The sequence below is a fragment of the Amborella trichopoda genome, chromosome 12 (genome assembly GCF_054954075.1).
Source record: "Amborella trichopoda isolate Santa Cruz 75 chromosome 12, AtrichopodaSantaCruz75HAP2 v2.0, whole genome shotgun sequence".
NCBI lineage: Eukaryota > Viridiplantae > Streptophyta > Magnoliopsida > Amborellales > Amborellaceae > Amborella > Amborella trichopoda.
In genome coordinates, this window is record NC_142347.1 from 15184516 (window position 1) to 15212492 (window position 27977).

The 27977-nt window shown below is 36.8% G+C and overlaps 1 protein-coding gene across 1 annotated transcript; it reads left to right on the forward strand.

Moving 5' to 3' along the window:
* The first annotated feature begins 3571 nt into the window (after positions 1-3571).
* LOC18424651 (FRIGIDA-like protein 3) lies at positions 3572-19908 on the forward strand. The gene is made up of 6 exons (XM_020661707.2): positions 3572-3662; positions 3940-3974; positions 12520-12590; positions 16349-17419; positions 18968-19140; positions 19217-19908. The coding sequence occupies exons 4-6, from the start codon at positions 16381-16383 to the stop codon at positions 19739-19741; spliced, it is 1737 nt and encodes a 578-aa protein (XP_020517366.1). The 5' UTR covers positions 3572-3662; positions 3940-3974; positions 12520-12590; positions 16349-16380; the 3' UTR covers positions 19742-19908.
* The last annotated feature ends 8069 nt before the right edge of the window (positions 19909-27977 follow it).

The window sequence follows — 27977 nt, forward strand, 5'->3', positions numbered from 1 at the left end:
CGAGATTTGGGATATAATATCACCTATCATTATCTTCACTCATGGCATATTGCCATCTCATAATCCATGGAATTTCATATGAAATCCAAAAATATAGATATTGGTATCTTTTACAATCATTTTTATTGAAAGCGCAAATTTTTTGTTTCGATTCATTAATTGAACAAGGAAATATTTCAGAAAGAGGCCCCCATGTATAAAACCAGTTTTTAAACTAGTTTGGGATATCTCGCAGGCTTCTTATCATGAATTGTATGAACTAGCTGTATGTACATGGAGGATTTTGATAGGAAAGTATTAAATCCCATGCCTTTATATAGTCATGATAATTAAATGACTTAATAGACATATTTTGTTCTCAAAAATATTTTTGTTTTAAAGGATCAAAGCTCCATTCTCTATAATAAATAATGTCAAGAATTTACAATTTTGAAAATGCAAAGTAATGCCTATTATATCTATAGTTATAAACTATATGTATGGATCCTATCTCTTTTAAGATTGCCTCATAACCCATCCGTAGGATGAATATGATTCTTAAGGTATATAGCTGCAATATCAACTAGATGATTATTCTGGTGCTCATTTTCCACTATTATTAATGAAATTACTGTCAGTGCTATGTAAGCTGATTTTTCACCTTGGGTATTAAGATTGAGTCCTTAAAAGTTGGGGAGATGTTTCAATATCTTTTTTTGGCATTTGTATTAAAGCCTTCGGAGTTCGAGATGGTGTTGCCAAGCTTTTACTTGGATTTTGAATAATTTCCATTTGTTTTTTTTCCCTTCCTCGTTGCCCTGTAAAAATTATCGAGTAAAAAAGTCAGGCAAATAATTTGAATTACCGTTAGTATGTTCAATTAAAAATTCAAATTCTAAAAGTATGCCTTGTCATTGGGAGAGGATCTATTTTGAAATCATATTTTTAATATATTTTTCGAGAATTTCTTTTACAGATTTGCAATCAGTTCTGATAAGAAATTTCTTGTTGAGTAAGTTATTTTGAAATTTAGTGACGTAATAAATAATAACTAATACTTCGTCTTTTTTACCATGGAATATTTTGTTGAGTAGAGTTCCAAGTTTTGGAAGTAAATCTAACTACTTGTTCTTTGTCATGGCTTCTTTGTTTAGGAATCCCTCCTAATCTTTAGTCGGAGGCATTTGTTTCTACTATTTTCAAAGCATAAGAATTGGATAGAGCTAAGCATGGCAATTCTTTAGCTTTTACTTTTATTTTTCTAATGGAATTGGTATGCTCCTCCGTCCATTAAGGAGGATCCTGTTTAAGTTTTTGAATTAAGGGTTTCGCATCAAAAGCAAGATTTTTATAAAAATCAGCTATGTAATTTAAGCATCCTAAAAACCTTTGCAATTTTTTTTTTTTGTTTTTTTATCTTTTAAAATATCAGGAAATTTATTAGCAAACTGTATAGCTCTTTCAATTGGGATAATACTCCCCTGGTGGATATTATGACCGAGAAACCTGATCCTAGTTTGAAAAAGAGTAATATTTATTGTCGAAATTACCCGCTATGCATTCTTTACTGCTCTTACAAAGATATTTAAATGCTTCCAGTATTGTTCTAAAGAATTAGAAAAAATAAGCACGTCATCAATGTAAACAATCATGAATTTAGTGTAGGGATTAAAAATATTATTCATGATGTTCTGAAATTCAGAAGGGGCAGTTTTTTTACCCAAATAACATTACGTTCCATTCATAATGCCCAAAAGAAACAATAAAAGCAGTTTTATATCTATCATTTTCAGCAATCTGAATCTGTTAGTATCCAGATTTTAGATCAAATTTTGAAAATATGCAAGCATCAATCAGTCTATCGAGAAGATCTTTCTTGTTGGGGATGAGATATCTGATCCATCTTGGAGCTTTATTTAAAGGCTTATAGTTTATAACTTGTCTTGGTTCCCCTCTTTCAATTTCAGAGGTTTTTTTCTACATAGGAAGCTGAGCAGCTCCATGGGGAAGAGCTTTTTCTTATAAGCTTTTTATTAAGTGGATCTCGAATATCAGTTTTACATATTTCAGGGAGTCTACTATTCATTTAAATAGCATAGATTTTGTAGCAATTAGTCTTTCATTGAAATCATACTCATATGGTAGTTCAACTATATATTACTTCCTATTCTAGAAAGCATTAGGAATGTCAGAACACATTTCTTTCTCTAGGGTATTTCTAAACACACTTATCTCCTGCTGAATTTTAGAAGATTGGATCTTTTATTTGATCATTTTATGCTTGATTTCCTCTTTTAAGGAAAAGAGAAAATTTTCTTTAGTAATAATTTTATTTTTGATATTATTAATTTCATGGAGTCTAGGCTTTTCAATAAAGTCGAATTTAACTTGATGTCCTTTTATCTAGGATTCAATTCTAGTTTCATCAAGTTTAACAATTGGATACACCATATTTACAAATGTTGTTCTAAGAATTACGGGCTGACTTAAACCTTTAACCATAATAAATGGTAGAATAAAATATGTTCCGTAATTACAAACATCAACATCAAACAACTTATAATTGATTAACATTTTACTATCATCAATTGTGTTTAAAACCTGAGTAGTTTTGCTAAAGTATTTAGTTGGAACCAACTCCTCATTTACACAATTCAAATCTGCACTAGAGTCTATGAAGGCAGTGGTTTGAAACATAAATTCTTTATTAACCTCTATAGTCATAGAGGTAAACATTCTTTGAGTGATAATTTTGTCTACAAGGTTGACATATTTTAAATCTATTAATCGAGCTTTCTCAAGTGTATTGTATTCTTTTGTTGGTAAATGTTGCTCTCCTTTTCATTGGTAGAAGTAAACCATCTGGGCTGTTTATTTTCAAGATTTTCATGTGTGTAGAAATCTACTTGATTTGGACTGTTTTTAGAATTTAAAATTTTATTAACTAGAGATAAAAATAGAATCACAAGCCATTCAAAGAATTTTTTACACCAAAATTATATCTTATAATAAAATTTGAAGGTACCTCAGCCTTACATTGACCGTTTAAAGTTACAACCTTGTGCACACCCAATAAGCCAAAAGATTTCATGCTCTTGCAGAGTACACTATCCATATACTTCTATATGTAACACTTATACTATAGATATTTTTATATCTCAAAATTGAGAATATAATTTCTAAAATCCAGTAACCAATCTCATGGCATGTTTGGTTTGTGCGAAATTGTTTTTCGAAAAATATTCATATGAAAAAAATGCTTTCATGAAGTTAAGTATGGGAATATTTTGACATCAATTAGTTGCCAATTAGCGTGAAAAGATACACTAAGACTAATTGGTATGGAAAATATTTCTACACTTAACCACATGAGAAATTTTTTCATGTGAAAATATTTTAAAAAAACAATTTCATGCGAACCAAACCTACCGAAGACAAAACTTAGATGCATCCCGAAATTTCAAGTAAAAAAAAAAAAATTTACCTAATGTATTTTACCCAAGGGAGTAAATATACAGTACACTCCCGAGGGAGCGTGGTATAGGCGCCACAAATATAAAATTTTGTTAAAGATTGGCCTTCGAAACGTACCCGCAGAGGGGAGTGTAAATGCCCTCCCTTCCCGGCCATATCGATATCAAAGTCGCTTAGGGCTGCATCTCCCTTCCATTCCCACCTGCCTGGTACTCTCTCTATCATGTTTCCTCTCTTTCTGCATCTACTCTCTCTATCATGTTTCCTCTTTTTCTGCATCTACTCTGTCTAGTTTCACTCTCTATCTCTTCCTCTCTCTGTTTCTAACTCTCTATATTCTCACTCTGTCTTTTGCCCCTTTCTTTCGGTCTTTTTGCTCCTCTCTCTGTCTTTTTACCCTCTCTCTGTGTATCTATCTATCTAATCTTTATGTATCTTGTCCTCTGTGGTGGATCTTGGTTCTCATTTTTTCTATCATGTAAACAGCGTTATCTTTTTCTTGGTGCAGACGACCGGACCTGGTACTTGCTATCTCTTTTTTATTCTCTTTATATTTTCCTCATGTTCCTTTGTAATTTGATTTTTTCATTATACACTTCCTTCGCTTTTTTTTTTTTTTTGAGAATATTAACCACTTCGATATTATGGCGGATTTTCAATTTGAGGAATCATTATTATATTCTTTTGTTGTTAATTAGTTGAAATTGATCTGTAACTTGTACTCTTGTAGTTGTATTTTGGGTTTGGATACTTTTTTTGTTTGTTCATTATGCACTTCCTTTTTTATGTAACTTGTACTCTTCGCATTTGTTTGCATTGGGCTGCTTTTTTTGCAAGCAGGTGTTTGGTAGTTGAACTCGGATATTAATGGCTGATTTTCAATTTTAGGAATCATTATGATATACTTTTGTTGTTAATTAGTTGAAATTGATGAATCCATTATGAATTTTAGATAATACTCTCTCTTCCTGTCTATCTGTTTTGTAGAACTTATCATTGTTAGCCATTCTTCTTCTTAATTTTTATAAATTTCTTATTGTTTTCTCCATTTGGGTACTTCGACACCCACCTGATCTGTCCTATGCTTTTAATAATAGTCTAAAAACTACAAACTTTTAGCATTGAAGGTTTTATTGCATGACAAATTCATGTGGCAGTGTATTATTTATCTCTCTAGGAATCTTACTTTTTTTACAGATTTTCGACACTTATTTTTTGCCTTCAATTCCCTTTGTTTGATTACATCTTCAGGATTGGGGAAAAAAAATGTAGCAATGAACCCCACTTGGTGGCACTTTTTTTGCTGAATTGTTATCCTTAGCATTTCCCGAAGGGGCACTAGTGGCACCACCATCCCGAAGGGGCACTAGTGGCACCACCATCACCCACTGCTTTCCCTTCCTTTTACGACAAATGATATACCCATCCTCTAAATTCTGTAGGCATTTTCTTTTTTATTTGTCTTGCATGGTCCCATATATAATTCCAGGGAGCTTTATATTGCACAAAACACACTCACAAAGGAGCTTTATATGTTATTTTAGGGGTTAGAAATTCCAGGGACACATAGATACCCTGTTTCATTACATTTGATCCGTTCTCTGCATATCAAAACACCTTTTACATGAGTTTACATTGATTGCATAAGAGATTACAAGTTTTCGACACCTGGGGCATGATTGTCCTCTGTTCATGCTTACTTCCTCGGTTCCTCCCTAATTGTGAAAAGAACAAGTTGTGGAGCCCAGCATGTTCGTCTAACAAAGTTATCTATAATGATACCATGATACAAGAGGAGGGCATGGTTCCCCCCACAACATCCTATGAAAGGTCCTACCATTCAGTTGGCTGGTCATACATAAGAAGATTCTCACGGCTGACTGGCTGCAAAGGCAAGGCTTCTTGATGCCTAATTGATCCATCCTATGCAAGGAGAGAGAAGAATCTGCTGGTCATCTCCTTCTTCACTGTATGGCAATTGGATACATTTGGAGCAACCGTTTTAGAATGTTTTGACTGTGAGGGCATGGTTTTGGGAAAAACACAGTGGCCGTTCCTGACCTATTTCTCCCCTCAGCCCTCACTTTATTTTGGAACATATGGTTAGAAAGCCAAAGAAGGATCTTGGAGCCATCGAGAGTACATCAAGACAACAATGAATTAATGGGCGTGACAACTGGAAGACTTCAAAGGGGTATGGAACTTTTGATTCCTTGTTAAATTGGGATAAAGTAGCAAGGTCTAACAGGAGTTCCTCAATAAGAACCCCACTGGGTAGACTTAGAGCCTGGCACCATGAAAACACAATTTTGATGGGTGTTCTCTTGGTGTCAGGGCAGGGCTTGTGGATGTGGTATCAACAATAGCCATTGAGCCATAGTTTGGTCCTTCTTAGCGCTCATTGATGTTGTTATCTCAACCATGGCTGAGATGCTCTCTCTTCTCGAGGGGCATAAGGCGTTTCACGATAGGTTGAAGGGGCTCTAAAAGTACCATAAAATGGGCCAACAAAATATCCATATGCTTGTGGAGACTCAACAAGGTTTTTGAACAAATATTTGCAATGAGTGCCTTCCTCAAGACTTCCTCCCATTACATTTGGCGTGAGGCCAACAACTTAAGCATGCCAGATATGGGGCCCTTCACATAGGTTTATTGATTAGATCACTTAGAAGGTGAGGTTAACTTTCTAGGTCATTTTGTTAAACATTTTGTTAAATCCGAGCACCCAGCTCCTAGGCAGGTGCCAAGATCCTCAGGCATCCTATAGTGAGAATTCTTTAGTATGCATATATGTTCAAATGCACATATGCATATATTTGTGTTAATTTTGTAATTTTTTGCATTTATATTTATTGTAACTAACTTTTTTCTTACAAACATATCACATGACGCATGTTAAGAATAAACATGTTCTATACTTCAAACCATAGAAAATTTAGTGAAAAAAACTTAAAAAAGTCCATAGTGTATTACTGTATTAGTCTCCTACTCTCCATATCCCATAATCACATGGACTCCAATTCTTCAACAAACTTACAGAAGTATAAAACCAATAGTCCAAAAAGGCAAAAACTCCAAAATCCAAATATCCAAACCGAAGATGGCCCAATAAAGATGAAATACAAAAGCAGAGAGAGGACATCTTCATTTCTCCAGTCATCATCAGTCAGAATCAGAAACAACTTCACTACTTACATCTTCATCTGAATCAAGACCTGTCGTCATCAAAAGCCTCACCCTCTACAACATATTGCTCTTCTTCCTCAGTTTCTTCTGAATCTGCTTCCTCCTCCTCTATCTCCCTTACCCTATATGTGTGTGTGAAGTATCAATCGCAGTTGCTGCTTGAATGGCCCTCTTAGGATCTGAAATTGGAAGCGAAGCCTCCTCAACCGTATCCCAAGTCAAACCCTCCTTGGGTAAGAACTTTTCAGTACCTCGGGTTCAACTAACCACTTAGAAGCGTTCTCCTTGTCTTTCAAAGAAATGGGATCCCTCTTTTGCTGGTTAAACTTTTCCTTGAGCCTCTGATTCTCCCTAACAAACACCAATTCATTGAACTTCCTTTGCTCAAGCCTATTTCTTCTCTATATGCACCTATAAGAGAAAGTCCATGAGTACTACTACTAATTAACCCATCAATTAGTAGAAAAATGAACTTGTAAACAAGAAAAGAACATAACAAATGAACTCCAATTCTGCTCACAACCAGAAGAGCTATTTGTCAAACTCAAGACCTAAATAGCCATCTTCTGAGAGTTTGGAGTGCTACTCGCATGCTAGCTCTACCATTGGGCTGCAATTTGTGTGCGCCCTTATGATTAATTTAAGCATTTAACATTATCATTGAGAATTTTGGGAAATTAAAAATATAACATTAGTTATTAGGAACTTGAAAGAAAAATTTCAAAAAACTATATTACTTGGAGTTGATTTTCTCCTCTGTCTTAGTGCCACTTCTTTCTCGAATGACTTCAAAGCACAATCATAGAAAATGTCTTCTTCAGTCGATATCTTATCTTGGATTTCTGGAGCGGGAACTAATCTCTCAAGGCACTCATTAAAACTGTCCATAATTTTATCTTTTGTCTCAATGTTGATGTCAACATAAAAGAACTTGGGTTTCAAGTGGTACCTCGTTGCATGCAATGGTCTATGAAGTTACCTTTCCCACTTGTCATCTATAATCTGCCAAATTGAGCTGTTCTTGGCCTCATCATTACCCAAATTCTCTGCAATCTTCTTCTTAGCTCCTTCAAGTGCATCACACATAAAGCCCCTAGCGGACTTCTCAATATCAGCCAAGTGCAAGATCTTCACCAAGGGTAGAAAACTGTTATCGCCTGCTATGCCCCACACCAAGAATATTTAGAAATAATAATATCGTGGGCCTTATTTCCCTTGCATCTCTAGACCACCTTCACTTGCTCCAATCCTCTGAAGCAAACATCGTCTTCAATGGGATCCTTCTTTTATACAAGTTCTTAAGACTAATTAGGCATTTGCAAATTTAGTGACCCCGAGCTTCACTAGGTCCCTCTTCTTTGTAAATTTGCGCATCATGCTATGGGTAATGGTTTGGTTATATATGAATATTGTAACCTCCTTAGCCTTAGAAATAGTTCCTTTAATAGTAGACATATCACCAATGCTTCAAGCATAAGATCTATGCAATATGCATCACAAGGGTCCAAAATATGCGAGGCATCTTCTGACGAAGCAAATGAGCTGTAGCTAAATTAGGGGCAGCATTATCTGTGACCACTTGAATTGCGTGCTCCTCCCCAACCTCCTCAATTCCCTTATCAATAAAAAAAATAATATAATGGGCATTGTGAACCTCAGCAAGAGCATAAATGGAATGCAAAAAAATGTACTGATGGACAATTTACAAACAAATTCATGGTACTCCTATTACTCCATAAATCGGTCATTTTGGAAACCTCAAATTGAGTCAACCCTTCCTTATGGGTCTTGAGATATTCTTTAGTGTGCTCAACCACTTTCTTCAATAGTGGCTGCTAAGCTCATATGGAGTTGGGCCTTTCAACTTTGACCCAAATTGGCCAACTGCTTCCAACATTGTATAAAAGCTATTTAAGATAGGACTAGCAATATTGAAAGAAATGCTCATATGGTAAAGCCACTTAGCAATATATGAATTACCTGGGCTCTGTCTTCCTTCTTAAATTTATTTTCAAGTGTCATTACTTTTTATTCTTACAATTCCCTTTCTCAGTTACTATCTCGGGGTTAGGTGGAAAAAACATATCAATTGGCCCTTTCGTACGAAGCCTCTTAGACCCAAAACCCTTCTTACTCTTAGAACTTTGAGAAACCGCCACCTAGCCTACATCCTCTTCCACTTCTTCATCTTCATCAGTGTCATCATCATAAAAAAATATTGCCCCCCCATCCCCTCCCTGTCAATTCTGCCATGTCCTTTCCCTTTATTAATCTTTTATTTTTTTCAGCTTCTATGTAGTTACAATCTCTTCCTTTACAAGTTAGGGAACCTTTTTACATGGGGCAACAGCACCTTTACCAGCAAGATGTTTCTTGAATCTATGTACGCCGGCATTAGAAACATGTCCACAAAAACTGCACATAATTTGGTTTTGTTATTTTTATCTGGGTTAACACAATAGTGCCTTCCTGGATTCCTGCTCCTAATAGATCCCGTAGAAGACATCTCAAATCCAAAAACATACTCTCATATACAGATTATAAACTCACCTTTTTGCCTGGTCTCTACTCTTCGATGTTTTGATGTCAATCGAGCTCAAAAGCCTTACAATACCAACACTAGCACCCTAAAAGAATTTCAATAAGAAAAGATAAGCTTTTGGATGCTTCATCAAACCTCAGAAATTGTATCCGATTCACATATATAAGTATAATCAATTGTAGGTTAGGGCTTATAGATTTTTTTTTTTGTTTTTTTGAACTTTGGGACGTTTAAAACACCCTCCAATACTCTTTAAATCAAATTTGGGGATCCAAATTACATAAAATGCCGATAGGGCCTAGTTTAAAGACATAAAAGGGGGCGCCCGCCCAGAACTGGGTGTTGGGCCGCCTCGGTGGGTGCTTAGGTACTGGCGACTAGGGAGGGATACTCAGGCCTAGGCGTGCGCCCTAGGGTGCCTAGGAGCTGGGCGGACCGTTTTTTAAAACAGTGATTCATATAGTAAAGTTAACCTCATCAAAAGAAAGAATAAACGATCAAATGAGAATAATTTCAAATGAGAAATATAAACAAATTGTTAATGTGGAGCATTAGGAAAGGGGTAAACGTTTGTATTTCTCGTATAACTTGACTATCTACCTGATTGGTTTCATTCTCATTTTTTTACAGCTAGTGTAAGTAATGACTATTCCAACAAGACGAAGGGGTGTGAATTTCATTGAACTGGGGCATTGGTTCATGTTCGGCTGAGCAAACCGAAAATGAAATGCTGACTGTGCATCTAAGATTGGATCTAATGTTAACCCCACTAGAAATAGGAGAAGAAAGCTGTAGATATATTAACAGATTTCCTGAATAATCTGAACTAGGTTAAAAAAATGCTGCAAGACAGAGTAATTTAAAAAGATGTTGCCACAAGACTTTTGATTTTCATCATTGTGATATTATTTGGTAAGACAGTTAGTCCAGAGTTGAGTTGGCCAATTTTCAGTGCACATCACTGGTTAAAGTATGCCTTTATGTTACATGAAGGGCTGAGGGGCCTTATGGGTCACCATGCTTCTTTTTGTCTGGCTCTTAAAGTAGGGCTCTTAACTAGCTCCAAAATTAGTTAAAAAAATTGCTTTGGCAAATGGAAACATACAAAACATCTTCAATGTCTAGATTTGTTACTTGTGTACTAAAGACCACCTCATACTACTTGTGTACTAAAGACTGCCTCATACCTCGACATATCGACTCTCCTAGAAGAATAGAAACATGCAAATCTTTCAATTGGATATCTGTTGATACAAGTCAACATGGTTTGACATTTATTTCTAACTTCCCTTTTAATTGCCCAAGTGGTGATTGGCAATCCCTCCTTTTAAATTTCATTATCCTCAATATTGAGAGGCCACCTCAAACATAAAGCCACTTTGGTCAAACTGCATATCATTATACTCCTCTGTCGGTATGTTTTTAGTCCTCCAACTTTTGGAGATGACATATCTTCCTTAACTCATGAGGGTAGAGAGGAAAAAGGTTACAAAATAAATTAACATTGACTTTCCATTTTGGCAACATTCTGATGGTTGTTTTCATTTAGTCCGTTTTAAGGTTCTTTTTTAATAATGGTTACTTATTAAAAATAATATGTTACCTGAATAAACAGTGACTGCTTATGTAGTTGTTGAGTTGCATACAAATAGGTAATGTCATTAAGTTGCGCACCTCATGAACAACACCTCGTCCATGTCTGTCTTTGATAGTAGGACAATTCTTGTGACCTGGGCAGGTCAAACCAAGAATACAATTCGTTAACAGATTAAGTTAGTCAGTTTTGCTATCGTTAATAGGATGCAGTTTGCTATCTAACAGAAGTCACTACTTAATGGTATGCACATACCTAGCTCGATCAAAGCAGCGACCATTTGAAGTTTTCTCTTGGAGGATCTATCTGTTCATCCCTAAATGAATTGTCATGCCTTTCTGCAACTTTTCGTCTTCAGCTAGATATAAAGCTTATCCAACTCTTTGGTGTTTTCATTTTTTGTTTCCTTCCGTGGCTAGTAGTCTCTGTTTCTTGTTTATATATTTGTTAGATAGTCCATGTGCATTTATATAGATTTTCTACCTCAACTACCATGGAATACGCCTTATGATTTTTTTTTCATTTCACATTCCCCTAATTGTGTTAAGTAATTTATTTAGTCTAAAATCTACTAAAATGTAAGGCCTACTCTCCTATCAGCCTAGCAGAATCAAACTCCTTAACTGCATAACAGAAGCAACCTCCTTATTGGCTACCTGTCATATATTTCTAGATATTTCTTCAATATCTGCTGTAACCCCTGCAAAAACTTCTAGAAGTAAAAATAACACTGTAAAAAGTCAATTATTCGCATTGATATTTCCTTTTGAGATTTATACATATGATTGTCAAGTTGTGTTCACGTGTAGTTCTCAGCGTTTCTTTTGCACTTTGTATTCATAAGGGTACTCATCAAGTAGTTTTTCCGTGCTACTGGTGAATCTTATATTCTTGAACTTCTGCTCTTGTTTTTTTGCCAAGTGATAGTTTCTGATTAAAAAGGGGTAAAACACATTAAAAAAGGTGGAGGCAGCTACATGAAATTAGTGGTGGTGCATAATCCTTTTTTTTTTTTGGAATATCCAATAGTCTGCCTTTAAGTTTACTTCCCTTTTTGCATGACTTACAATTATAAATTTGAAAATTTTGAGCACAATTCAGGAAATTGGAAAAAATGTAATACGGTTTCTAAGGACTAAAGTCGACTTTTTAAACTTCCTAGTGGAATTTAAAAAATCCTACTAAAGGAACAATTTATTATACATGAACTTTTATGGAGAAACAACCCAAGGTTCAAGAAGCAAGGTCACTACATCTTCCCATGAAATGGCTCTTTAGACTTTATATGCTACAACATAAAGTTTTGGTATTATTTCAATCCTTCAATTTATTGCTGAGGGAAGCAACTAACCATCCGTTCATTTTCATCCCGAGCAGTGTTCAAAAAGTTCACCTTGGTGGCTATTTAAAAAAAATTACTAGGCGTTCTTAAGGCGGGGACTAATTAGGCGTCAGAACTAGGCGGTCGGGCGGCTGATTAGGCGGTCAATTGGCATAAAGGGCTTTGGCAGAAAAGTTTTTTTGGGTGGGGCAAAAAAGGACATTTTACCCCCTTAAAGGGGGGATAAGGGTTTGGGGGGTCATTCTTGCCCCCCAAAACAAATTTAGTGAACTTCAGAGAGACAAATAACTTGAAAAAAACTAGATTTGAAGATTTTTTAAGAGATCAATTTTTTTTTCGAAATCCTCAAATGGTCACGATATTAAATGATATTCACCCCAATCTTTTTGAGGCTTATAGGGGTTGTAAAAGAGGAGCTTTGGGATTCCAAAAAATTTGGTTTGGCCCGAAATCGAGTCCACTTCAAGAAGGTTGGTATATTTCAATAGTTTTCATTAGGTTTTGTATTTTTTTCCCTTAATGTCTAATGATGTTATTTTTTGCTATTTGTATTTTTCTTTTTTACTTTGTGATATATATTTGATATGTTATTGTTTATTTGGAATCTTGGATTATTATTTTATTAGTTGGTTTAATAATTGCTTAATTCTTAATTGCTTATTAAATAATTGTATGTGCAATGTGTTTTCTTGATGCATGATTCATAAAGCATAATTATTTTATTTGTTAGTTGAATATTTGCTTGTGAGTGACTTGTGATTTGCGATATTTAAATTCATTTTAATTTTTGTAATGTTCATTTTGAGTTATAATTATTTCATTTACAATCTAAAGTTGTAAATGTTTAGGTTTGATCTGTGCTTCCAGCCACTTAAGAATATATTACATACAAAACTTACTTATTAAATAATAAAACAAACAATTTTATATATCATAAAATGGGGGGAGGGGATCCAAATTTTAAAAAAGAAAAAATCACCTTTTTTTCGGTCTGGTGCCCGCCTAGGTGGTCGCCTTATAGCCTAGGCGGCCCAGCCGACTGACCGCCCGCCTCCGCCTTATTTAACATTGATCCCAAGTAAAACAAGCCCCGCTTTTTAATAATTATTTCTCACATGCAACTACACAAATTTTCAGATCCGTTTCTCCGTCTCTTCTCAACAACATATGTTTGGGCCTCAAAAATGTCTTCTTAGCATTATCCCACTTTCAAATACAAACTATCAGGTTCTTATAAAAACTTGTAAAACTTATACACTTAATTCGAGAAAAATGATTATATTTATCCTTAGTTTTGGAAAACTATGTGTGTTTGCATTTGCTCTTGTCAATCTCCTGGGATTCAATTTTTTTGAAAGTCAAACAATTTCCATTATGAGTCAAACAATTTCCATTATGAGTCTATATAGCAGAGATGAGACGTACGGAAAATAAGGTTCACTCTAAAATCTTAATTGCAATGAATCATTTTATTGAAATGGTATTACAGGGAATTTTGTTTCTGGCCACCATCAATATACAACTACTTCAGTTGGTTATCAATATAGGCATGGACACACGCAAACACTCATGCACACACCTTATTTTTTTGATAAACACACGACTACTCTAGTTGCGAGATAACTTGAATGATTTTACATACAAATGATTCAAGTTGAGTGGTTGCCCTCAAATTGAATTACAGAAAAAACCCCAGTAATACTTAATGTAACAAACAACTTGTAACCCCACAATATGTTAGGAGTTCAAGAACATAACACACGAGTAAAACTTTCAAAAATTATAATTAACAATGTTGGAAACCTTCCCAAAATGGCAGAGATAAAAAGAATGAAAATTGTCAGCTGGTTTGCAAAGATCAAGGAACTTCAACCATTTCAAGAAAATGAAAAAAATCTTGGAACTTCTTTAGAGCAGGCTAGTTAATAGAGAACTAGTCAAACCTCTTGTCGCAACAGTTTGATTGGTCAATCACTGGTTTCCTTTTTTCTTTCCTTTGTTTTTTTTTTAAAATTTTTTCTGATGCTTGGTTCTAGAGGAGAACCGGATTGGTTTTGGATCCTATCCTGGTCCTATTGGTCAGACTAGCTGGTATGAAATATACACATTCATAAGCACTTCCATACATGCACAGTATTAACAAATACTTAAATATACTTGCATACCTAATATGTGCATACACATACATGTGTGTGTTATCGTTGTGGAGCTCGGAGTGCTCCTTGCCACCTTGCAAACTTGCTTATTGACTTAGTCCTGTCATCGACTTACCATAATCTTTGCTTATTACCCTAAGTTAGTCAGCTTGAGCAATTATATGCCTATTTGTCAGAGTTAGACTTTCTTAAGAGCTTTAGGCTATCATACTTTATTTGCACTTCTTATGTTTGCATTCTTTTCTAATGTGTGACAATTTTGTATAACTGCCATTTGTCTTGTGCTTTCCCAGCCGTTTATTTAGCTTGGGTTGCTAGGGATAGCCTGTCATGTATTACTTTCCGTATGTGCTGACTTATAGAAAGTTTTTCTTCTTAGTGATGTTGGATTTATTCTTGACCTACTCTTCAAGGTTTCTTATAGCTTTTGGTTAGTAATAAGGAAAGAAATACATAGAGGCATACGTAAAAACATCAAATTGAACACGTAACGAGATTTGCATATACCATGAATGTGACAACAAAAACTGTTACATATACCATGAATGTGACAACAAAAACTACTTTAGCTTGAAGCTGATATGGGGAAATGTTTGATAGCAAGTGCTGGAGTCCATAATTATCAAAAAGAGTGCTGAGGCAGATATTTGTGATGACTACAGCCTGGTTGATTTGATATTTCATGTCATTAACCTTGACTTGTTTTTATGACTTTGGAAATGCTTGAACAAGCTGTTGTAAGGGAGTCAAATATGGAGCCTAAAAGTTGCTTGTAAGCGATCCATACCAATAAGTCACAGGAAGAAAACCCAACTTATGAAGATCTCACCAGCAATAGGTTTTTTATGAAACAAGAACGGGCTCTAGGCAGAGGTGGTCGTGTGATGTCTAGCGTTGGATTATCATCAGATCCGAAGTTTAACATTCAACCCAACCAAAAAAAAAAAAAAGAAGAAAAGAAAAAATAACAAAGAGGTTGTCTATGCATTTCTTATTCCCTTTTACAAAGCTTTACATTACTAGTTTCTTACAAGGTTATGCATTACGCTTTTATGTTTCAGGACTACACCCAGTTAAACTTGCTTAGAGCTGTAAAGTTTATGTGGATCTCTTTTTCTCATTTCATTATGCAGAAACTGAAGTTATCTTATAGAGCAGTTCTCAGGTAGCCAACTCAAAATGATGTTCTATGATTCTTGTACAACAGACAGCCATTCAAATCTAAAATATTCAGGCCTAATGATACTTGATTCTAGTGGCATACTATTAGCCATAGGAACAGTTAAATGCGAGTCATTGTGAAGCTGTGTGGCCAATGTGCTTCTATTAGAGATCCTGGGGAAGTCTTTCACTTTGGATGGTATTGGAAAATAACTATGGCATGGAATTTTCTATGGAAGGAACCCTTGTTTACATGAGGTCGGAGGCATCTTATACAGATTAGTTGGCACAGAATAGAAAGAGAATTAAATGTCACGTGTATTGAATGGAGTCAGAAAGTGTTTGTATTTGAAAGAGGAGATACGTTGTGGATGTTTTAAAATATTGAAGTAATGATGATAATCTACTTATTCATTCAAAAGTATCATGGAGGCTACAAATTCTCTCTTCTGCATTGTCTGCCCTTGTATTATTGAAGCTAGTTACCAACTTTCTGTATATTGCATGGGATTAAATAATTCTTGCTTTGAATCATTTGCTGCTTGTACTTCCAGGGAAAATATAACATGCACTGTGCTGTATGTTATATGTTACACCCTGGGGCACCATCTGTTCTATATAACAGATGGTGGAGATTAACACAGTTCCCTTTCTTCCGCTAGGTTGATTGACACAGTGCTCAATGATCAATATTCCATGTACAGTTTACCTCCCATCATCTACCATGGGGAGGGGATAATAGATGTTCCCATAGCATACCATGTATTGTACAACAGCATTGTATAGTTTTCTTGTGCTTATTTCTCTGTATTATATTTTGGCTATGTTATTCTTGTCATATATGGAATGCCTAACCCTGAGTTCGCTAGCATTTTATTTGTAAAGTATCACAAACCCAACTTTCCTTGCAGTGTCAACCAAGGCTAATACAAAATTAGCTGTTATGGGCTCTGAGTCTAATGCCTCATTGATGGAGGAGCTTCGCAAGGCATTCTCTGAACTGGAATTCCACAGAAACACTACTACAAACTCTTCAGTGGACTGGAAAGATCTGGAACAACATTTCTCCAGCCTAGAGAGTGCTTTAAAGAAGAAATATGAGGAGTTAGAAGAGAAAGAGAAGCTGTACGAGGCCAGGGCATCTGAGAATTGTGAAATTCTAGCCAAACGAGAAGCAGAAGTTACTGCTAAAGAGGAGGTATTTTGGGAGCGTGTTCAGGAGAAGAGAAATGCTGCTGTTGCTGCCATCGAGGAGGCACGTGAAAAGGTCAAAGCATTATTTGAAGGGCCAGAAGAAGCCATGGATGAACAAGAAAGCAAGGTAAAGAACTCTAAAAATGTTCAGTCAAATGCACCCATCTGTATCAATGAGAACACCTCTGGTAAATCTGGTGCTCCTGCCAATACTGTGGCTTCTGAGATAAAGCCACGTCCCGAACTGAAGCAATTTTGCGAACAAATGGATGCAAAAGGGCTTCTGAAATTTATAGCAGAGAACCGCAAAGTTCTTGCTCAAATACGTGAGGAATTGCCTGTTGCAATTAAAGATGCATTTGATCCAGCCCAATTGGTGCTGGATTCTTTGGAGGGCTTTTACCCCCAAGATCAAACTGCCCAACCAGGGGACAAAAAGGATGCAGCCCTTCAGGGCCAGCGTCGAGCTTGTATTCTTTTGATGCAATCTGTGGCCCCTGTTTTTGGTGGCAATGAATCGAGTGGTGATCTCCCAGTGATCACCTCTGAACACAAGAAGAAAGCCATGGCTGTTGCTGATGAATGGAGGCCTAAACTGACCAATTTTGACGCTGATGCTGACAATGGAAACTCATTGGAAGCACAGGCGTTTCTTCAGCTTCTTAGTACATTTAGTATTGCCACAGAGTTTGATGGAGATGAGCTCTGCAAGCTCGTGCTTGCTGTCTCTCGCCGCAGGCACACACCTGAACTCTGCCGTTCCCTTGGACTCGCATACAAAATGCCAGGTTGGTATTCTGTTGAATGGCCATGAGGATCCTCTAGGCTCCTCTGTATCTCTTTTGGGCTATCTTACGACACATGTGTCTCTCATGTTTCGGAATGTCTAACACGAGTGCGTGTCCGACTAATATCTCAGGCATGTCGGTCGTGTGTTTCAATCGAAAATAAATTTCATATGACACGTCTCTTGACAAGTCAGATATTACATTTATGTCCAAATAAAATGCACCCAAATACTGGACAGTTTCCAACATTTGGATGCGTGTGTCCATCACGTAAATGGCCTTACACACCATTGGACACGTCTCTATATGGTCTGGAAATGCATGGGGAAAATTACATATACAATGCTATGTAGAAGATCGTACAAAATAGGACCGCCTGCTAAGTTTAACACCATACACTCTCTTATTGTTTTTCTTTGCATCTGCTTCCCTAATTGAAAATTTAGAGGACTTGTACCAAAAATGCTTTTGATTGTCAACATGGCTTTGCATAAAACAATGGGAAATTAACCCAGGATGGTTTGGCATTTGGGCAAAACCACGTCAAGTGAAGAAAGAAAAAAAGGCAGCAAAGTCAGTTCAGCACTCAACCGCTGAACAAAACTTGGGTTGAAAAAATAAATAAATAGGAAATAATTTGAAACAAAGTTGGGTTTACCTCAAGTAAAATAAAATTAATCAAAGTCGGTTTGGCAATGGCGAACTGACCTTAGGTAAGCACAAATGAATCGACGCTTTGTTTTCACCATGTTTGACCATGGAGGGAATTTTGTTGCAGTTTGCCTAAAAATTTCACTTGGGGAGGTAGATGTAAAGGAAAACAGTGCCAAGAGAATTGGGGTGAGAAAAATTTTAGTGGGGGTCTTGTATACAGGATTTTTTAGTAGTGGGGTATGTGTAATTTCCCGTAATTTGTTAAAGTTTAAATTTGAATAGTAAAAATCCACTAAGTAAATTTATAAAATAATTATATAGGCATGTATGCATTGTATGGATATGTCATGTTCAACAGGCCACTTTATGAGCAGCCATGTCGGACAGCATGTCTGTTTGATAGGGGCGCACATGTCGGTCTCCTTGTTACATATCTTTTAGGTTCTTTTCTGCCTTGCTTCTCTAATCCTGGTTAGGATGATCTCTTCTAATTGCCCCTAATTTGTTAAAGTTAAGTTTGAATAGCAAAGATCTACTAAGTAAATTTACATAATAATAAATTTATAAAATAATTATATAGGCATGTATGCATTGTATGGATGTATCATGTCTTTATGAGTAGCCATGTCAGACACAGCATGTCTGTTTGATAGGGGCACACGTCTGTCTCTTTGTTACATAGCTTTTAGGTTCTTTTCTCCCTTGCTTCTCTAATCCTAGTTAGGATGATCTCTTCTTTGGAGCTGGATAAAATCACTTTTTGCATTTTTCAGATCATAGCATGGTTTATTATATATGGATCAGACTTGGATGCAGTGACAGTTAATCGGAATAGCATAGGTAGTTTTGACTCGACGGTTAATTCCTGATTCTGCACAATTGCTGTTTCTCCAGGTCTAATTGAATCATTAATAATCAGTAAGAAGCAGATTGAGGCAGTCAATTTTGCGCAAGCCTTCAATCTCACTGAACGATTCCCTCCTGTACCATTGCTAAAATCATACTTGAAGGATGCTAAGAAAGATCCCCAGGGGAATAATGGGAATGCTAGCGCAGCTTCTTCTCAGGTGTGTTTCCATGTCATGAGAGAGTTACACCACTTGTTGCCTTAGTTTCCTCTGTCTAATCATGTTTCTTCATCAGAAAGATGCGAATTCGAGGGAGCTTGTTGCGTTGAGAGCTGTCATCAGGTGTATCGAAGAGCACAAGCTTGAGGAACAGTATCCTCTCGAACAACTTCAAAAGCGGGTTAACAACCTGGAGAAGGCTAAAGCCCAAAAGAAAAGGACTGGAGAATCCTCAAAGCCCCAACCAAAGAGGGCTAAAGCAATTGGTAGTGTCCGTCAACCATCTCATGTGGCTGTGGAGAGGCAGCCCACTGCTTTGGATGATAGGGGGCTTTACAGGGGAGGGGCAGACCCATACTCCTATCCTTCCAATGCAGACCCATACTCTTATCCTTCCAATGCAGCCACCTACAATTACTCATCCATGCATAGCGGTTATGAGAGACCTACTCAAGTACTCTATACACAACCGAGCCTTCAACAAGCCTACATCAACCCAGATGGAACCGGTTCTGCTGCTTCATACAATCCTCCATCTAACTACGGTGTCTACTATGCTACTGCACCACAATCTTCATACCACCCATCTTCTTATATGTAGAACGAGTCTGCAATTTTATGCATTCTGGTGTTTCATATTTTGATGGCAGAAGTAGTTACTATAGAATTGACTGTAGTCTGATACCTTTAGAAGTTATGAGATATCCTTCTGAGAATGTGCCTCTAGGAATTTGTAATATGCCAATGAAGAGTTTTCTTCTTTCTTCAGCTGTCAGCTGGCAATCTTTTACTGAATCCATCTGCATGACATTTTTTTAGATTGTGTTGGGTGATCAAGATCTTCTAGGTGGAGGTTTAAATACCTCTAATTGCAAGGCTTTTTGAACTGCAATTTCAATTGCTCTTACTCAGCAAAAAATAGCTGTTCTGCCTTATTTTCAAGCAGGTAAAACGTGTGGTGCACATTCTTCAAATGGAAAATTATTTTGTATATTCTTATTTCATTACTAAAAAAATAAAATTATACTTTTATAAATTCTGCCAAAGTGAGATCCTGATTTGAATATTGTAAAGTAACTAAGCATCATCACTTATCTGTCATAATTTAGTAAGTTAATTTGAGATGGATATTCTATGAGTATCTGGTTTGAGATGGATATTCTAAGAGTATCTGGTTTATCCTCATCACTTGTCGCCTAATGTTTGACCTGTTCTTTTCAACAAAAAAAAAAAAAGGAAGAAGAAAGTTTTGGGGGTTCTTGAAAGGATAGATATTTACTACCCACGAAATGAACTGTTTTTGAGATTTCCTTTTGAAATGCTTTTCCATGGGATTTTTCATCAGGGAGAATCAGTACATGGGTGGAAAATTCTTAGTGTAACAAATGGCTAATAACGCCCCCTAATACGTTTGAGAGAAGCAATGTCGCTGGCCCCTCCTGGAGCCAATGAAATATTTTTCTGGAGTAATAATATTAGCCCATAATGTATTTTTTAAAGGAGATAGTTTATATAAGGTTGTAACATTATAATATAGAATTAAAGGTGTACCTCAAAAAGCCATCATAAAAGGTTTTGATGATGGAAAACTTTTTACTTGATCATCTCGACATCGAGATGTATGAATTGAAAAGAAAAAAGGAGTTTGAGAAAATAGTTTGTATTGTAACATATTATTTGGATAGTCCAATTTTAAGGTTCTCATGTGTTTATGAACTATTTGATTGAAATCATTTTTAGAGTTTAAAATGTTATAAGTAGATATGAAAATAGATTTTCATCCATCTTAAGAATGTTTCACAAAAAAATTGCATTTATTATAAAATTGAGAGGCGTGCTTTAATTGGATTGTTTAAGGTTGCAACCTTACGAAATCCTTTTCCTTGAAGGTCGCAATCTTAAATTGTAGAATTAAGGTGCATGTGAAAAATCCATTGAAATGAGCATCTCGACATCGAAATGTATCGATACAAAAGGAAAATGATTTTGGGTCTAAAAATAGGGCATCTTGCAAAACGAAAGATCTTGAGCTCAAAAAATGGTGCATCTTGCAACATGTTATTTGGACCGTCTATTTTCAAGAGCTTTTATGTATTTATCGATCTACTTGATTTGAACTATTTCTGGAGTTTAATTCTTTATAATTTGATATGAAAACAGATTTTCGGTCCATCCTAATAAATTTCCGGCACTAAAAAATTACATCTTTTAATAAAATTTGGAGGTGCGCTCTACTTTGATTAAGGTTGTGCAAACCAGACCCTTTTTATAAACATCATATCTCTTTCATTGATGTGTGCATGTACTATGCTCCATTGGCAGCATATTTTGTTTCTACTCCTTTTGTCTAAAGACCTGCTTGCGATGAGTATCAATATCAAATTTTGGAAACCACTTAAAAATTATTAGATGATTATTCTACTTTTTTTTTTTTTTTGTTTTGAAACTTGAATTTTTTAACACTTAGATCTCACCATTTAACCATTGGATGGTCACTATACAATCTCGATACATTATTTTTTTAAGTGCAGAGAGCATACGATTAAGGAATTTTTTTATTGAGATTAATCTTTAGGTTGAAAAAGTTACATCCCCAAAATTTGAAGTCCTAAAATTAAATTTAAATGAAGTTTTACCCGAGGGAGTAAATGAACATTCTACTCTAGAGGGAGTAGAATATCTTTTTGCCTTATTGATAGACAACTAGCAAGTTCATATTTTCCTTTGGGAAGTTAATGAAAACAAGATGAAGTACTGCAGTGCACCATATGATATGGTCTTGATTGATGAGACTCGAAGTGATATTAATATAAAGTTAGAATTTTGGAAGGATGCTCTAAAATCTAAAGATTTTAAAATTAGGGGTAGAGACGAGGAAGTAGTTAAAATTAATAGCTAAAAAATACCAAAACAAGCATACTTTCAGTATCTTGGGTCAATAATTCAAGAAATAGAGATATTGATGAAGATGTCATACATAAAATTAGAGTAGGGTGGGTGGAGTGAAGATATGCAACTAGTGCTTTTTATGTGAGGGCCGCATATTAATGAAGTTGAAAGACAAGTTCTATAGGACATCTGTGAGACCAGCTTTATTTATAGAACGGAATATTGGCTAGTTAAAAAACAATATACCATAGAACGATATAGCTGAGATGAGGATATTGAGATGTATGAATAACAACATAATAAGGGATAGAGTTCAAAATGAATACATTCATGAGAGCTTAAGTATGGTCCAATAGGTGATAAAGAAGAGAAAAAGTCCAATAGGTGATAAATAAGAGAGAAAGTAGACTTAGGTAGGCTGGCCATGTGCAGCGCAGACCCCGTACAACACTTGATAGAAAGTGCAAGTTAGTTCAAGTGGAAGGCCAAAAAATAGCAAGGGGTAGGCCCAAAAGAACATCGTTCGAAGTAGTGAGAAAATATGTAGGGACTTATAGCCTCACTGAGGGTATGACCATTGATAGAGCAGCATGGCAAATCATGATTCGTGAAGTTGACTTTAAAGAATCGAGAATTATTTTCAATCTCAAACTTTAAAAGAAATTTCTCAAACTTTGTGACACATTCAAACTATCAAATTTTACATCAAATGGTTGTAAATGATTGTGATCACCTTGTATAAAAGGTAAATGGTCTCATTGTATACAATCCCTATTAGATTTAATAGAACGACTTTTTGATAGGTGTCACTTGTTATGCAATTCTAACTAAATATTACTCTTAAATAAATCTTATTTCCAATTATTTGTTTTTTATTTTTATTTCAATTTAAATTATATTATTTACCAATATAATTGAAGTTATTATTACTTATAAGTAAACATTATTTTGAAAAATAAAACTGGAAAATATAAAAAATGTAAAAAGTTTTAATTTTATTTTTTGATTTTTATTTTTGAATTAGCTATCTATAATTTGAATTTTCAAATATTTGTTTATATATAAATAAGATTTTGATAATATATTATAATTTCCATTATATAAGTATTAATAAAATAATTTGTATTAATTTTTTGGTTATTATAATTATATTTATGGTAAATAATATAATTTCTAATAAATGTAAGTAAATATTATTAAGTTTTCACATTTTTCATATCTTCTAATGTAATTTGTATTTTTAATAATTATTTTCCAAAATTAATTATATTTTACTAACATACTACAATTTCTATTCGATTATCGATATCTACCTTCACTCCCCGGTTGAGTTGCAACTCTCATAAGTCTGCCACTCCACCAGTGAGTCTCCATCTCATCAAGCAAACCCCCATTCCTCGGTCGAGTCACACCATCTCCTCACCTCAGGCACGAACCCATTGAACGGTCGCCTCCACTTGACCATTCCACCTCCGTTTACTCGACAATTTTTGTTACTTATAGAGCACCATTCAAGACCATGAATGGGGCACTCTCATCTAAACCAATTCAATCCGCTGTGAGTCCCCATCACATGCACCATTCAAATTTTTGGATGGCCACTCAGATGGAGCACTTCACTACGGATTGACTTGACATCCTCACCAATGAGCATCATTCAAAACCACGAGGGAGCGCTCTCCCCAAAATGAGCCTCAAATACCACGCTTCACTTGAGTGCCAATATGTCTGGAGTGGGAGCGCTTATAAAGTTGAAGCTTACAACACCCACCCACACTAACCCCAGCCACATCTCTTGCTCCTCCATCAAAGACTCCGCCTGGTCCCTATCCCATTGATTCAACCTACTCTTTCATCCCTATCACCAATAAGGGAGCTTCCCCATTCCCCATTCCCCATCATGCATTTCATAATGCATTTAGTACAAAAATGAAAGAAAAACAAAGGCGGGCATAACCACGAAGCTATGGATAAAAAAGCCAAAAGGAAAAACCAAGCATGATGCAAATCCGATAAAGATCATCATGAGTAAAAATGGTTTCAGGCGGGCGTGACCACGAAGTATGGCCTTAATAAGGTTCCCAGTTGCTGAAAGGCTTAGACTTTCGAGGTCATGGCTGAATAAAAAGCCGGCTGATACCAGGCCCCCCGACTAAGCCCAGTAGATTGGGGTTCAAGCCCCAAAGAGCCCCCCTCCTGCCAATCAGTTCGAGTCACAGTATAGCAGCTCATATGCCCATTAAGGGCCCTCGACTGTCTAACCAAAAAAATGCGTGCTGAAGTGGGAAGGAAGCCCCAAAGAAGGCCCCCACCAATAGACCAAAATTGAAGGCTTGGTGTAATTGGGGAGAAAGCCCCAAAGAAGGCCCCCACCCAGTAGCCCTCCTTGAAGTCTAGACGGATTGGGAAGGAAGCCCTTAAGCAAATCCCCCAACTGCCAGATAAATTTGGATTCTAATAGATAGGGAAGAAAGCCTCAAAGAAGGCCCCTACTTGTTGGAACAAAAAATACAAGTCAATAAAAGGCTAGTCGTGAGCCAGCCTCTTCCAAGGGGCATGACTGCTGATAACTATGTGGAATAAAATGTTGGGCGAAAAAGAATGCCTTGGTAATTATTTGAAAGATGAACTTGGGCGATTTTGTTCCGAATGTCACATTTCTCGTTCCTCTCGAAGAGTGACGTTCAATAGGGTAACCTGTTAGTGCGTACTTTTGACGCACTAATTCCCCAATACGAATAATAGAGGAAGCTGTTGCAACCCATGCCCGTGAGTGCGAGTCATGCCTATAGATTATGGAAGCCCGCACACCAATAAGCCTAAATTTGAAAAGCCTTGATAACAATGTCCTTTCAACCCCAAATCAAGTACATGAGCTTCTTATGATGTTCTAAGGATGACCTCCAAGTTTCGTCCAATTTGGGCGCAAATAGAAGAAATAGGTACAAAATCAGTTCTCGGCCGAAACTACAAGTATGACCGTAGTGCACCATAGCTACAACTATGTTGTAGAGACCTCTAGAGGGTTTTTGTTGCAAAATGATCACAACGACTTCCCCTCTGATTAGTGATAATAAAGATGACAAAAAATGCAACAAAACGTGTACGATCGTAGATCGAAGATCAAAGATTTCAAGTTCATGAGTTTTGGCCAGATTTTTTAACCATAATCAAAAGTTTGATTCAGGCTTCAAAGTGTATATCAAATCGATCATCTCGAAAAGACCAATATTTTTATGACATAGCATCGCTTGGAATGTCACCGGAAAGCACAAAATCTGGGCCCGAACCATAAGGAAGGCAATAGGCCCCTTTTGAAAGATGGTCTTGTCATTTCCATAAAAATATAGAGGGGCAAAATAGTTATTTCTGTATAAAAACGAAATATAGTTTTAATTAATTTTAATTGTATTTTACGTCAATTAGGTTAACATTTGAGCATCCACCCATATTTTGTGGATGACTCTATATAAGTCCAAGGGCTTCCCATTCGTAAAAGTTCTTGATTTAAGTTTAATTAAGAGCATATTGAGCAATTTTGAGCTTGAGCTTGAACCAAAGAGAAAGGAGAGAGAATAATTGTCATTTTTGAGAGTTGCCCTTGGATTTTCCACTCCCGTACCCACCACACTTTCCAAACTCTATACTCCCTACTCTATACACCTTACACCCATGCACCCTAACCTATACACCCCAACCCGTACACCACAACCTATACAGCATAACATATACACTTAACCCTTCCATACACCTAAGACCACCAACCTTTATCATAGACCATAGTCTTTACTTATCTCAAACCCTACACCCCTTAGCCTATACACTATACACCCTAGCCCACTTAGGTTCACCCACACCTAAACCTATACCTTAACCCTTCACCCCAAGACCCTAGCCTCTTTCAAAGAGCATTCAAAGGACTATTGGGGAGTAAACCTAGCCACCGATTCACTTGCTAGGTACTTAGTTACATTTTCTTTCTTCTTCTTCTCTCTCCCCCTTTCAAGAGGGAGGCTGCAGCCCCCCCTTTTTTTTCTCTCTCTCTCACTCTCTCTCCTTCCCTTGAGAGCCCAGGTGGTTGAGTCGCCCAGTGCTCTCTCTCTCCCCTAAGAGCCAGGTAGTTGGGCCGCTTAGAGGGAGGCAACTGGGGCGCCCCCACTTTTCTTTCTTTGTCTCTCCAAGAGGGAGGCAGCTGGGCTGCCTCACCTCTCTCTATCTCTCTCTTTCTCTTTCTCTCACTCTCCCAATTTTCTCTCTCATATCTTTCCACTTCTCTCTTACCTATTACTCTTACTCTTTTCTTCCACCTCTCTCTTTCATTCTCTTCTTCTTATTCTCTCTTCTTCTCCCTTTACTTCTCATCTCTTCTCTCTTTTTCTCCTCTTCTTCTATTTTCGTTACCACTCTTTAAGGAGGCTCATGCATTAGGTCGACTTTGAGGCTCTCGAGTGCCCAAGAAGTCCGTTCCTTTTCGTCGTCCCTCCAAGATATTAAGCTTAGGCCTAGTACTTTCTTGAGATAATCAGAATAACCTCCTGGGGGAGGTAACGCCGGAAAGCTGCAGGATTATGGAGCGGTTCTCTTCTCCTCTTTTTTTTCAATCTTTTATTCCTCGCCCTTTTTTATACATCTACTCCATGCATTAGGGTTCTTGAGTGCCTAAGACGTCTGTTTCTTTTCACCGTACCTCTGTGATATTAGGCTTAGGTTTGGTACCTTTCTTTAGATTGCAGGAATAGCCTCCTAGGGGAGGCAACGCTGGAAGGCTGCAAGATCATTGGGTAGTTTTCTATCTTTTCCTTCTTACCCTCTATTACTTCTATTTCTTCTGTCCTCTATCCTCTCCTACCCCTACCTAAAACCAGAGCTTAGCCTGCCTAAGCCTATTACCCAAACCATAAGAAGGGCGAACCAAGGGTCCTCAACCCCCATGTTACATACTGAGGAAGCGTAAGACACAAGTGCAGTGGGTGGGTGGAAAGGGAGTGAGGTCCAAACTATGCCGAGAAGATCAGGGGGCTTTCTCTTATGATCTAAGAGGGCTCGCAAGAGCTTGGGCATGTCCACGACCCCAACCGGGATTGGTCTTGTCACTAAAATCTCTCTCCTTGTTGGTTCCTATACGCATACACGCCGTACACGCAACGCACGTGGGCGCGCGGTTTTTTCAAGAGAGCGATCTTGGGCTAGATCCCACATTAGGTCCCCAATCTAGACAACATTGAGGTCTGACCAGCGGTCCCCACCTTGGTGTCGGGCATAAACTCATCAAAAGGGATAGATAGAGAAATGGGTCCCATCAAATTGCGATTCGGGTGAGAGCCAGACCACAAGACCTTCCGTTGGAATGCTCGACAAAGTCGGCTCTTGGTACTATTGAATCTCAAGTCTAGGCAGAATTTTGAATTCAGGGTCGAAATGGGGAAGATTTCAATGAGTTTTTAGAAATAGAGCCGAGAACGGATACAAAAAAAAAAAAAAAAAAAAAAAACGTACATGAGGCTAGGCCCCTAGGCCCGGTGCCTTGAGCTGGTGGTGGTTCAGAATGAATTAACATACAACTTTTCCCCATCCTTCAGGGTATATTCGAGTGAGGTGAACACAAATAGTTGATGCAAGTGAATTGAGGAAATTCGAGGGTTGCAGTTTGGTGATACCGGGCCATAATCATGGGTTTTAGTGGGTTAGGTTTTGATTCGGGTATAGCTGGGTCTCGGTCTAGTGCAATAGGGGTATGGATGTATTATTCTGTTCTTCTGTCTTCCAAAGTTGGGGGTTCGGCTCCATATATATAAACAAGTGTTATTCTTAATCACCGTTGAAGCCTGGGATTAAATTTAGGCTGTTCAATGAAATTGTTGATGGTTATAATGCCATCAACGACAATGGTAGTCTTGTTGCCCTATTATCATTACAGGTTGCGTAACATGCCACCCTTGATCTTACAA